General features: G+C 36.8%; 1 protein-coding gene across 7 annotated transcripts in view; it reads right to left on the bottom strand.

Annotated features, from left to right (window-relative positions):
• KATNIP (katanin interacting protein) overlaps nucleotides 1-14,613 on the bottom strand; it is a 64,870-nt gene that overhangs the window by 4,752 nt on the left and 45,505 nt on the right. For all 7 annotated transcript variants that reach the window (XM_069809834.1, XM_069809835.1, XM_069809829.1 and 4 more), the window contains 7 exons: nucleotides 12,507-12,672; nucleotides 7,717-7,874; nucleotides 7,332-7,396; nucleotides 6,015-6,125; nucleotides 4,018-4,157; nucleotides 1,322-1,423; nucleotides 506-666 (listed from right to left, as the gene is read on the bottom strand). In XM_069809834.1, the coding sequence (XP_069665935.1) occupies nucleotides 506-666; nucleotides 1,322-1,423; nucleotides 4,018-4,157; nucleotides 6,015-6,125; nucleotides 7,332-7,396; nucleotides 7,717-7,874; nucleotides 12,507-12,672 (903 nt within the window). The remainder of the gene's footprint in view (nucleotides 1-505; nucleotides 667-1,321; nucleotides 1,424-4,017; nucleotides 4,158-6,014; nucleotides 6,126-7,331; nucleotides 7,397-7,716; nucleotides 7,875-12,506; nucleotides 12,673-14,613) is intronic.

Genomic DNA, 14,613 nt, shown 5'->3' with positions numbered 1-14,613 from the left:
TAGTGGTTTCAAAGTGTCATTCCTCTGAATGTAATTCATTTCTCATTTCTGAAGTTCATTATTTTAGAACATTTATAAAATAGTAGAATTCGGGTTCCTTAATTAGTATCTGTGCCAAACCAGAGCACTTCCTTTTCTTTACTTTTGATGTTTGGTTCTTTTTCATTAACTTTCTGGTTTTTTTTTTCCTCCATGTAATATCATTGGGATTTATTATTTCTTCTCTAAGGAAGCCTAACTTCTTTCTTTTATTACTGTAGGCTTCCATGAAAACATATGTAAATATGAATCATGAATCCCAGTAAGTGCTAAAAAAATGCTTACAAATAAAGCTGGTAATTTGATCCTGTTACCTAAAAAAATATTGGTTATTTCTCATTAAGTGAGGCTGAGTATGCTTTGGAAGGGAATTTTCTATAGCAATATACATATTACTGACATAAGTCACATAAAAACATTTTGTGAAAACAAGATTCTTTCTTCCAATCAAGATCCACTCACATACCTAATAACAGTTCTCTTTTCCTGATGGCAAATCTTCTCATCATCTGTAAAGAGAATGGTATGATATGGGACCACTGGATCACAGGTTGGTAGGATGCCTGATACTACATGGTTCACCATATCCAGAATCCCATTGTAGACAAGCAAGTCATCCACCAGAAGCTAAAGATATTTAAGAAACAAACACACAAAACATCCAGAAATCAGGCATCACTTTCAGCAGCTGTCTCTATCAATTACCTAGAAATCGTTTTGCCCTATTTGTTTCACAAACGGTCATTAGTTTAGCTTTTGTTTATTAAAACTTCCATTTCTCTCTATTCGCTGCTGGGGTTTGATTTTTTTTTCCCCAAATTTTTGTCTTCTCACTGATGTTTCTAATGCAACTTTCAAGTAGGTAATTAAAATCGTATTTCATGTTTTACATAATTGCCATTCTATTAACTGGAGTGAATCACTCTTAAATCTAGCAATTAATGAATCTCACCTCACTTCAGCTGTCTAAAACTTGGGTTTGTAGTTTAAACTAGTCTTCCAGGCCTGCTTTATAGTCAGTGGAAAAAGAAAAGCATTATCCTGTCTTAAGACAATTATCTAAGAAAAAAAATCAGATAAAGTGTTCTTTCCCTGGACAAGAAAGGGAGGACAGATGACTGGCATAGATTAGTCATTTTAATACTAAATGCAGAGTTAAATGAGATGAATCCCCTCCTTTGAGATTATATGGAATCACACTTCAGTAAACTGTGAAAATAAGTACAGAAATCAAGCAAGCTGACTCACCAGAACATACAAAATGCATACAAAAACTACTTACACCAAATTCTTTCACACCTCTCTGAGGAGTTTTGGCATAATTCCATAACTTGATCATTGACACAGTAGTAGGTACATCAAAAATTACATATACCCTATTCACCTGTAAAAGAGAATAAATTTATATTTAACAGCACAAATTCCCCAAAGAAATTAAATTCTCATGTATGTTGCATCAAAAGAGGTCCATATTTAAAGTAATATAGCTAAAGAGCAGATAACTGATGCTAAGGATTTAAGTTCAGCTATCATCTCTGTCGATAATTCACGGATGTTGTCTCTACCCCAGAGCTGCCCTCTCAAATGTACCTATAACTCATCAGAAGATGACATCTACACCTGAGCTTGTCATCCTGGACTGCTAGTCAACTGGAGGAGGGGTAGAGAGACACATTTATGAGTATTTCATCAACCAAATACAGACATGTGCTTCAGGATAAGACAAGCTGGGGTTTGGTTTGGTTCTGTTCGGTTCAGTTCTGTTCTATTCTATTCCTAATTCTCTTCCATTTCTTTCTACCAAACATGAATGGCATCCACCTTTCTATTTGCAAGACTAAAATTTCTCCTATATCCTCTGACTTTGAAAGCTCTTGCAGAAATCTTGCAATTTTTGTGTGAGGTACACTAATAGGAATGTAGAGACAATTCTCCAGATGCTGGCTAACCAATTGTTGCTTGAGGTATTGTTTATTTTATTTTCAGTGACATCAATGTCAAGAAGTTAAGACCAAAGATTAGGCTGTAGGAAACCAAACTCGCCTATTACAGTTAATTCTATGCTATTCCTTTTATGAGCTACTATATTAACTTTGGGCCATCGTATCATAAGCTTCATCTCCAGCATCCTCTGAAGTTTTAATCCTTTGATGCACTGGAGAAGATACTGTTAATTGTATTAAATCATTATGCATTTTTTTTACTGAAGAAAGAAATGTAGATGTGATCAATAGAAATGTTTGTATCTGTGATTTTCCAGAAGACAATTTGGGCACAGTCTCCAATAGCAATTGTTAGTCTCACAGCAAATGATAGATTTGATGGAAAATACGCTCAAACAAATAAATAAAATGTCAATCAGTAACAGGGGAACAAAGAATTCAAATTGTACTTACATTAGTAATAAATTTGCAAAAGACAAAAACACTTTTAGAATTAGAAAGGAAAAGAAGTTTAGAAAGGAAAAGAAAGGCTATAATGTAAAATTTCCTTAAAGCTTTCAAACCTTCCAATATAGCAAAGAGTTAATTCAGCTTTCTAGGCAACCAGCATGTTTCAAAACAGCCTAGCAATGAGGATGTAAGTATACACAAGCTTTGGTTCAGCACCCCAGCTACAGAAGATGATCACGGATAGGCTGATTGCTTAATCCACTTGCACTTCCTGGCTGTACAACCATACCATGGAAGACGGAAGAGAGAAAAGTACTATGTGGATCCTGAAAAGGTATCATTTGCTACAGTTTAAGGACAGAAAGCACCACTAAATTGCTTACTCTTCCCTCCTGCGTATCACACTTTATCAATTTACCCTTTTAATACTGTTCTTATGTTCTTCTACAGAACTTTGGTGTTAGACATAACAACACAAAGCAGTGTATGCATCTGTGCTAGAACTCCAGGTACTGTCACTTTCCTTTTTGCCAAAATGAGTCTCTGCAAGCATGTCTTTTATAAGGACATGAGCAAACTCAGATGGTTGTCAGATCAACCATTCATGGTGTTATAAAGGATATCTGAGCATGCCATCAAATTAATTACCAGGACTCAAGATGTGGGATCTACACAGTAGGAGCCTCAAGCATTACACAGACCTTCCATTTTTCTAAGAAATGTAAGTGGTCAGTATTCTCAAGTATACTTAAAAGCTTTACCTTAATTATACCCACTGCATTACAACATATAATGATATATGAAGTATTTCCAAAAGTGACTTAATTCTTTGCTTTTAATATTCTAATAACTGTAACATATGGAGCAAGGATTTTCCAACACAGTAAGCTACAACATACCACACGTCAGGTTTACATTTTGTTACTTTTGAAATCCATCCTCTTGTAAGAAATAAATACATCTTAACGATGTCCATAACAGGCCCATAAAAAAGGTCCTCTCCCAAAACAAAGTCAGAACTCATCTAAGTTTATCTGCTTTTCCTGTTTAGGTATCTGATGCTCCATATTTTAAACATGGGGCTTCTAAAAGGGCTGAATCACTTGGTGCCTTAGGACATGAAATACTAAGCCTGTCATCTCTAATTTATGAATTTGAATTCAACACAGATAATGAGATTGAAAAAATTCTTACTGCTGGAACAATATTCATTGCTTTTTGTAAAAATGAATTTAAGATCCCACTCTGCTCCCATTTGAAAGGTGTTCATTGCACAAAACACGCATATTAAACTCTTTTGTCAGTATCTTTATGATAGCAACTGAAAAAACATCTATGGGCGCCTTGGAAATTCTTCTGCTGTTGCACCATGGAGACAGAAGGAGATTACAAACTTGGGAAGTCTATACTGCTGCTATCTGTGCAGTGAAGAGAAACTGGAATAAAAAGAACTTCTAAAAGGCAGTGATTTAGCATCATTTACTAATATCAAATTTAAATAAAATTATGTGTGCTCCCCCTTTCCTTTATGCTTCTAGCTACACCTATGCACGTCACTAAAATGGAATGAAAAGGGAAAATGTACCAAACCAGGAAGGACTGGTGCAAGCCACATATGTCTGCCATCAGTTGTGTCATTTACTCTGTCAATTAGTTTGTCTGGAGTTCGGATGTCTCCAGATACGTCTTCTAAAATGTTGACACTATCTGGAAAAGCAGCAATATCTGAAAAAAACTTTAAGCGTAAATAACCGAAAAGAACATTTCAGAAACACCATATTCAAAAGTTCATGACTGCTCTTTCAGATTCCATGAGCGAGTATTCACCACCACAGCAGTAATACTTAAAAATACTCTGACTACTTCACATAGGTGGCTGAGGAACTTGGGGGCACATTTCTAAAAGCAGGACAACCCTTACAGATTCTGGCATTCAAAATTATTTTTCGAATAGGAATAAATTTACTAGCTGCATTTAATTTATTTTCAAATATGTATTTATGACTTCATCGATAAAGTTCCCTTATCAGGAATAGGCACTTCCCAGCTTTTTTGTGACAAAGCCCCATTTTTTTAGCATGAACTTGTGAAAACTCATATGAAATATATCTCAAGAAAAGTATCCCTGCAGGAGGTAGTCATCAGTCAGATTAAGTTTCACTTGAGTTCCTCAAGGTTTGTGATAAAAATCAGTAACTGTCTAATAAGGCCTTCTTTCAGTTCTTTGAGAGGGAAAGATTAAACCTTCTATTGAACAGGCTTTCTAGGTAACCAGATTTTCTCCGTAAGAGAACATTTATGTTAAAAACATATGTATGTTAAAGACATGCAAAGAAATGTGGATGGATGGCACTGTCTTCAGAATTATAAATCCCTAGCAATCCAGTTTGAGGGGCATTAATTTCCACTTGTCCTGCTTTCTAAAAGGCCTGAGTCTGTAAGTATTTATAAAGAATTTAAAGGAATAACACAGCAATGCCTCGACTGTTTAAGAAAAGCTTGCTCCAGACTCAGTACTGAATTATCACATTTAGTACTGTACTAAGACAAATATGCTCTTTTGGGGATCCTAATCTATCCAAGCAACACTACTGTACAGGCAGAAACAGGCGATCCTTCAAAATGAGCTAAGGTATCTTTACCTGGCATTGTATTGTACTGTAAAGACATACTGTTTAAAAGCTAAGGATCCCTTGTTCTTAAAAAAAAATTGTTACCACTTTTCAATTTCAAAATGCTTCTTCTCCATTACAGATGTTTCGAGTTCATCATGTATCATACAAGATACAAATAATAACAGCACTGAGGAAAAAGCCTTTATTACCTTTTTCATCGTATCCTCTATTTATTAGGCAATGATGATCCTTAGAGACATACAATTCATGCAGTATCCATGCTTTTTATCCTTTCTAGATGGCTAAGAAACTGTTTCTTCCATGTGACTGAGCTACATGAATTATATGTTGGGGTATGAAGCTTTCAGCTCTTAAGAGACTTTAGCTGATGCAGGGCACTGAAGTGTAACCTTGATGACTATGAATCTTTCAAACATGTCCTTCATTCCTTCTCTTGGTTACCCAGGGAACACTGAATCACATTCAAAGTCTCAACCCTTATCTTCACAACTGGATTGGGTGTCTAGAATAGCCTAAAGCTCCAGAACAAGAGTTAGGAAAAATTTCTTTCTTGTAGCACAATGAAAGATTCCATAACAAAGAACTGAGCTCAACCTTTTCTTATGAATTTATAGCTCATCAAACTTTCTGGTCCTTCCATACTATAGAAGAAATAAATGTTGACAGCAAAAAATACCATGTCCTTTTTAAGCCTTCCCTTCTCTAACCTCGTCCTGCTTTGTTAGTGCATCCCATTCAGAGAACAAATGTTCTGAAAGTATACAGAATACATTAAAACATATGGAAACAAGTATCATCACACGAATATAGAGAAATACAAGCAGAGTAATCACATGGGATAAACTGGCAATTTGGAAGAAGTAGCAAGTGATGCTACATGATAATGTGCCAGGGAGCAAACTGTGTATCTGAAAGGGATAGAGGCGCTCGGTCTGTTGAAGGATACTGTTTTCAGATAGTAAGATTTGGTCTCCATGTTCATCGAACAACTCAAGTCCATTCAAACCAATGTAGTATGGATCACCCCAACTTGTCAGAAGCTGAAACTGAAAAACAACTAAAAAGCAAAAAGCTATTAAGGAAAATTTTGATAGTGATACTTTGTCCTAGCAGACTATTTAATTTGCAGTTTCAAAAATTATTGTGCAGCTCACATCTTGATGTCAGACACTCTTATTTGCAGTTTAAGACAGTGAAAAACAGCCTGTTTTTCACTTCTGACTTCACTATATCTTAAACATCTCTGAATAAACTATTTTAAGACAAGAAGTCTGCCTTTTCTATCACTGATAATATACAAATGTACATCTGCAGGTGGCACAACTAGGCATAAGTCTATCTATATATGTTTACATATATACATGTTCACATATATACATGTTCATACATATATACATGTTCATATATGTTCTTCCATCAGATGAAGAACTACCGAAGTTTTTTATTGTGGGTCTTACCTTCTTGTACACTGCAACTTATTAACACCATAGCTCCTATTTGGAGCCTTTACTGCCTTCCTATGTTTCCTGAATATGCCTTTGCCTGGTTTTGAATTATATGGGTGATAATCAGCCAGCAAATATGTCCCTAAACTGAATGGCAGAAAACGTAATGATGGAGTCTGTGCTGTCCATTTCTCTAACGCAGCATTCATTTGTATCTCTTTGCTCTACCCCAACACTAATTTTCATGAAACTGGTAGGAAATAAGTATTGCTGAGACCTCATTGTCTCCAAACTTGGTTAGAATAGCCTAATGGATTTAAAAGGCCCATCAAATAGATGGATGGCATGACAGTAAGTATTATCACAAAAGGCTGTACTTATCTAGGAAAACTAAAGCTTAAAAAGCCACAAACATTAAGAAAAATCACAAAAATATTACACAGTTCTGATCAACCTTAATAAAGATATAAAATGAGACAAACATTCAAAGATATGCAAAAATACGAAGGCTGCTTCTATCTTTGATAGACTGGCTGGATACTGTGCTAATGGACCTCTAGCTCTAGCCTGGATCGATTATAAAAGGCAGGAGAAAAAGCTACCAGAGTATCTGAAAACAAGTCACACATTCATATATTATGTTCCTTTTTTTCATTCTTAATTCATACTTAATGGAAGCCTTTCTCATATTCTTGGTATCTTGTTAATTTCTTAAAGCACCAGAAATTGTTGGATTCAAAAAGGTCAGGACTCATAATCATAGTGTATAACTCTAAAATATTCTATATGACAAGTAAGAAAATGACAGAGAAGGATACAACCAGATGGCATTAACGGTGCTTCATAGTCCATACTAGCCTGTTCCATTCTCTTTGAGCCAGTCCTACCAAAAGAAACAAGACAAAATATTTTCTTTATGTACCCTTGGCTCATTCAGAAAAGACGAGAATAAAATGAAAGAACTAAGCCTCCACAAACACCACCCCCAACCCCCCTGCCTGTGATTATGGACTAGATTGTCCTCTGATCTCAGTAAAATCTGGTTAACTGTATATAGTTAAAACCCAATGAAACGTTTTGCTCTAAGTGCTTCATATTTTCATCCAGGTGCCTCATACAATTGGCTTCAACAGAGAATATGAAAGAATACTGAACAGTTACGAGAAATTGTGTGGTTCAGATAGCAAAAACATCCTACTTTACCTCCTTTGTACTTTATTAATCAGCTGGGGCTGCAGATAGTCAAGAAAGAGAATTTCTTGGGCAAAGTCAAAATGGCAGTTGCCTGGTCCCTTGCGGATAAGAAAACCCTCTGGTGGGGAGATGCTGTGACCATCCAGCAACACATGGACTACCTTAGCCTGGTTTAAAATAACGTAAGATTACATGACATGATATTAGATTACATTACATAAAATAAAATAGATCCAAAACAATTGCATTCACTTCAGAGGCTGAAATAATTTCAATAATTTTGAATTCCTCTATAGTATGACATCCTTTGGCAAAAGAAAGCCTAAACCAGCAGATACCAGTTGCAACCCATAGTGTGCAATTCAGAGCATCGCAGCTGACACTGATGGGGATGGGAGAAGCAAGGATTTGGGGGAAAAAACCAACCAAATAAAAATGTACTGAAGAGATCCTTCAATTACTGCATCTCGCTAGATCTCAGCAAACCTAAGTTTCCTTTCTTCACTGAAAGGGTTATCAAGCATTGGAACCGGCTGCCCAGGGAAGTGGTTGAGTCACCATCCCTGGAGGGATTTAAAAGACAGTAGATGTGGCACTTAGGGACACAGTTGAGTGGTGGACTTGGCAGTGTTAGGTTTGCAGTTGGACTCAATGATCTTAAAGGTCTTTTCCAACCTAAATGATTCTATGATTCCTGAGCCTGCAGCAATACATACACATCAACAGGATGGAGAGACTCGGCTTTCAAGTCAGCATATGTCGCAAAGCTGATTTGAGGAGACAGTTAGTCATCATGCACCTGAATGTACTGCTAGACCAGGCCTGATTGCTCAGCATAAGCTAGCCTTTAAGAAATCACATAACCCAGTACTCTCTCTCAAGCAGACTCTTTTGTGTCTCTGTTGCACTTCTAGAAAGCCTGTATTTCACAAGTTCTATTTGTCTTTGTGGCAGGTGGCACTTGGACTTTTCCAGGATCATGCAAACTTGTCTACCCAGCAGTGCTGCATGTAACCTAAGGGCATATGAATAAAGAAGAGGTACCCGTACCAGGCAGAAACAATTGAGCCTTGTCCACATCATAGATGCATGCACGTCTTATACAATCTCTGAAGATTAAACTAAATAATTCAGGTATACTTATTCAGATGATGCAGGAGTCCTGGCCCCTTCACCCTCCCCATTAGCACCATCTGGTGTTGTATGCATGATCCCAGTCACATTCAATCATGCAGCAACAATTGTCACTGCATCTTGCCCTGAAATATGTTAAATATAACTTAACATTAATCATGAGCACCATTTATCGCACTGAGTCTTTCACTAACTACTGGTTAAGGAAGGAATAATACCTCTAAAATATAACAACATGGCCATATAACTGGCACTATGATTAAAGCTTGCTGATTAACATACTGAACCAAAATAGATTCATTTAGTTAAGAAAAGACTTAATGTAGTCTAAAGGTAATGTGAGTCAGTTTTCTAATCTTTGGATTTTATACTGACTGATGTATATATGACAATTTGAGGTTAACTTAGTTTTATATGCAACTATTTAATTCTCATTATTAGGATTTCTATTGAAAATAGATATGCAATATTTATAGTTAAAATTCCCATTTCAGGTGTCTATCTGAGAAGAACTTAAAAACATTCAGAGTTTTCTGCAAAGCCTGTATATTATCAGTGACCTGATATTCATAACAGTTTTCATATTTTTTCCATTTGTAATGATTTTTTATTCAATTACAATTTCAGTAAGTTATACATGCAATATCCCAAAAGCAAATAATTTTCAGGAAGTTGTTTGGGTTTTTTTACATAAACATTTCTTGATTTGAAAACCTCGGGTACTGTACTAGAGTAGAGGAGATGCTCAGTTCATTTCCAAACTGCATGAAGATTAATTAGGAGGGAATGTTTTTATGAGTACCAAGTTTTTATGAGTACCAAGTATGGAGAAATAACTATTTCTGGTTTCATCTTTAATATGCTTGGGAGCAAAGAAAGGAAATACCCTTTTCATATCAGAAACTCTTCTGCATGCTACTTTCCAGCTGAATCAGTCTGCCGGGCTAAGGAGAGGAAGTGAAAAACCCACTGAAATACACTTTAGTTTAGGAAACACATATTGAATGGGAAGTCTAGAGACTTAGAGATGAAATCTTACCTATTATACCACAGCTGCTTATATTTATGTGCCCTTTACAGCCCTCATTTCTAAGTAATTTTCATCATCTGAGAAGGCACTCAACCGTCACACATAGCATTTTACAAATCGCATAACAAAGCTTTCACAAGCTAATTTTTCATAGAAATAGCACACAAGCCTTCATTTTGACAGTTCACTGCCGTTACCCTCTCATACTAAAGCTGTGAATAGAATCCACCAGTCTACAGCTGCCTAGCAAATCATTATATCTCATACCCCGGGACTGTTTCTTAGAAGGAACAGCAATACTTCAATAGACAGATGTCATGATGCCCTAGGTTTATAGTCTAAAGCTTCTTCACTGTGGCCCAGCAGATACCTTTCATCTTCAGTTTTCCAAATAATTTATTTCATCCTTTTACAGGACTGCAGGTATGAACTCCTCATTTAAATTGTACCCACTAACTCTTATGGGACTTAGAGGTGTGCCACCTGCATGCATACTTTATCAGACTCACCTCTTTTTTCCTCCTAGCAAAGTAAACTGTGAAAATATACCTTCCTTTCTTTCTTGGTTTGGCTTCCAATGACCAAATTCCATGTTAGATTTTAGGATTTGGCTATTTCTTTCCCTCCTTTATAATTGAGACACACATACAGGGAGTTGAGAGCTCCTTGAGAGCTCTTAGAGCTGTACCACTCTCATAGGGAGGAGTTCTTTCTTTATGCCAAATCATATCAATTAAGTAACAGATTGTTGTGGTTTAACCCCGCAGGCAGCTAAACACCACACAGCCATTTGCTAACTCCTCCCCAGTGGGATGGGGGAGACAATTGGAAAAAAGGTAAAACCCGTGGGTTGAGATAAAAACAGTTTAATAGGACAGAAAAAGAAGGGAAAATAATAATAATGATAAAAGAATATACAAAACAAGTGATGCACAATGCAATTGCTCACCACCCGCTGACATATGCCCAGCCAGTCCCCGAGCAGTGGGCTGCCACCCGCCAGCTAAGTCCCCCCAGTTTTATTGTTCAGCATGACATCATACAGCCCTTTGGCCAGTTTGGGTCATCTGTCCTGGCTGTGTTTGCTCCCAGTTTCTTGCCCACCCCACCCCATCCCACTTGCTGGCAAGGCAGTATGAGAAGCTGAAAAGTCCTTGACTTAGTGTAAGCACTGTTCAGCGACAACTAAAACATCAGTGTGTTATCAACATTATTCTCATCCTAAATCCAAAACACAGCGCTGTACCAGCTACTAGGAAGAAAGTACTATCCAGTACTATAGTACTACTACTACTGAAGTACTATTACTCTATCCCAGCCGAAACCAGGACACAGATTTTACTAAAAACCCCTAGTTGTTATACAGGGGGTATGTTGAGATGGTAAACTCAACACGCTCCTGAACCTTCCCATGTATCAAACAGGTTGGATTAATGCAATGTATTATGAAATCAGGTGCCATAGGTTAAAATTTCTAGATCAATTGTGGCTAAATGAAGGATCTTATGCTCTGGCCCTCTGGGAGTCTTTGGCCAGTCTTTGGCACTCAAGAACATCCCATGCTGATACTAAAAGATGCCAGGGCTCTGCTGTGGAGAGGGAACACCTCTCCACACATTTATGTGGTGTTCATATTAAAGCAATTCCTGGAAGGTAAATTTACACAGAGAAGCAGTTCTGCAACTTTTGCCACTATGTTTCCCAGTCCTATGAAGGATCCATGCCTCCAACTTAAATTCTAAAATTTTTTCCAGAACTTTGCTCATCCTTTTTGTCCTGTCTCTCTCTAGTTTAATACATACCAACATTTTTCTTCTTATCTATTGACTGAGTTTGGACATCAAGAATGCAACAGTTATATGTGAAGGGAAAGATCTGGAAACAAATGGATTCATAAACTTTCTATGCAGTGAACAGCAACTACTTCTTCATTATCATAACAAGTGCATGTATAGCTTCTGAGAAAAACCAGGGAAATGAGGGACAGCCAAACTCAGAGTCCCAGCAAGATGCAACATGATCTCCAACAGGTGTCAATTGTCAGTCAATTCCAATAATTCAATATGAAAAAAAAAGTAAAACAAGCGATTTGGAAAAAGAAGAACAGAGGTATGTTATACCATTTTAGCTAAACTACTTTAGCCAAACTGTTTGAAGATGTCAACTTTCCCTAATAAACACTGGAGTTCTAGAGACTCTTCCTGCTTCTTGGAAAAGGTAGTATTGATTGACCGGCCTTCTGTAACTTACCTAAGCAGAATTTCTGTTGGAGAAGTATCCCTGTTCTATCATTCCCCGTGTTCCAGGAAATAAAGAATCATATGGTAGGCATAAATACTAGATACTGAGAGGATACCACTTCAGAATCATGTATCTTGAAAATAATATGTGCTATTGTATGTGTCTCTTAGAAAAATCAGCTGTGAAGATTTCTTTAAACTATCTCTGGCTTTTTTTCAATATTTGCTGTTTGTGGAGACAGAAATGCATTATACCTGCCACAAAATTCAGACTCAGACAATCTAGAAAGATTTATGGTGTTCCATTAAGGCAGCTGTATTCATTCATCACAGTACCAATTTTCCAATGCACTGCTGTATATTTTTGCTGGCACTGCTCCTTTTCTTTTACTTACCCCTCTATAGGTATCCTCTGGAGATTTATTATAGTTCCAAAAGCGAAGCCCTGTAATACTTTCAATTTTATCAAAATGGATTGTAAGCAGATGATCTTCTCCAAAAGAGAAGGGAATGAGCCACATATGGCCATCCTCTACTGTGATATTAGTCCCATCTATTAACCTACAAAGAGAAAAATCCATTAGCTGCAAAAAAAGAAAAGCTTGCTTTTCTCATGAAAATCAGGTACTTTACTAGGTGTTAATTTTTTTCTAGATGCCACTTCCAGCTCCTAGGGCTTATTGTGCTCATGTGTATACAATTAAAAAGCAAAGTAAACATAAAAAATAATATGCGATTGTTGAATTAAAGGCAGTGGGGGGAGAAAAAACAGTATTTCCTTTAGTTGGGCCCATTTGAGGAAAACCAGAAAAATCCTTAGGTTTTCCCTGTGTGAAAAAGGGCAGGCAGAGGAAAGCTCAACTACTTTTGTACCAAAATGGCCAAAGGCAAAACTCTAAGGCCCAGACACAATATAACTTATTAATATAGTTCCATGCCTAAACTAGTATATCTGGCACTTTGCGGTGTGTTATTATGCCAATGCAACCATACTGAATCCAACAAGGAGCTGGATGGCAGCTGGATAACCCAGAGAAGAAGCAGAGTTTGTTCACGTCCTTCTTCATGCACACAGTTAGGCACATTCCTACTTTTTTAAAAAGCTTTCTATTAGCACGACAATGTCTTTTCATAAAAGCACAGACTTCAGGCTGACTTGATAAAGTTATTTCCATTATTTCCTCATTTTGGAATCCTGACTTTAAATTCTTCTATCGCAAACTACAGCATACAAAGATGGGGTAAAGGAGAATATGAACTAATTATCCACTGTAATTACTTTGGTACACTGCCCTAGGTACTTACTATTTATTTAAAAGTCTAATGGAAGAATGAGTGCCAGACTTGGCAGTTCCTTAAAGAAAGACTTGAATAATGACTGTATCACAGAGGAACTGATTATGGATCCCATGAGAGAAGATATAATCCTTGACTTGGTCCTGAATAATACACAGGACCTATTCCAAATGCTACAGTTGAAGAGCACTGTAGTATACTCAAATTCAACATGCTTGCAGAAATATCAAAAGCAAAAGAAGCCCCTATTTCTTGTGCCCAAAAAGGTTCTTAAGCAAAAATGACAAAGTACATAAAAAAAAGAAAAGGCAACAAAATAAAATAAAATCATTATACAGAGCAGAGAGAATATTAAGGGATATCATACTAGAAGCACAGAACAAATGTATCCCACTTACTAAGAAAGATGTTAGAAAGAGGGAGGACTTGAAAAATCAAAGCCAGTCTGGCTCAGTGGCAGGATAAAGAAAGGTATTATAAGCCATCTTTCAACAAAATTAATGATCAAAAAACCCTAAATTGATAGGATCATAAACTCTGGAAGGCTAAGTGCGTACGCACAGGCCAAAAAAGAATATGAAGGCTAGCAAGCAAAAGGTACCATAAATAAAATTCCTCAAATACATCAGAAGCAGAAAGCCTGCCAGAAATTCTGTAGGATCAACAGATGACAAGGCTGGAAAAGGAGCATTCAGAGAAGATAAGACACCAACAGAAAAGCTAAATGAATTCTTTGCATCTGGGTCCATCACAGTGGAGTATTGAGAGACTCCACCACCAGAATCTCTTCATCACAGGGGATCTAATGGGAAGATTTCTTAAATCTTGGTGCCTACAGAAGAGATTTTCATACAAATAGGCAGAAGAACTGACGCATTATATACAAGTAAGCTTGACATCTGTATTAGTCAGATTAGCAGAAATTACAAAGAACAGAGTTAGTGTAGATGTAGATAAATACAACATTCTAAGCAAGGCTCAACAAAGACTTTGAAAAGTCCTAATTCATAAACCTATTCACAGACAACAGACATGCCAGAGGACAGGATTACAACTGAAAATACCCTTTAAAATGAAGATATGACTTGGAAACAACAGCATACAGCTTCAATAACAACCAAATGCCAACTCCTCTCCAGACCTATAGACTATGATTTCTATACTGCTACCATTTAGGAAATACAAGTTAATTTGAGGAAGTATACT

Source organism: Haliaeetus albicilla, chromosome 22 (assembly GCF_947461875.1).
Source record: "Haliaeetus albicilla chromosome 22, bHalAlb1.1, whole genome shotgun sequence".
In the NCBI taxonomy this organism is placed as follows: Eukaryota; Metazoa; Chordata; class Aves; order Accipitriformes; family Accipitridae; genus Haliaeetus; species Haliaeetus albicilla.
The sequence above is the reverse complement of the archived record's forward strand: the minus strand, read 5'-3'. Positions and strand labels throughout refer to the sequence as shown.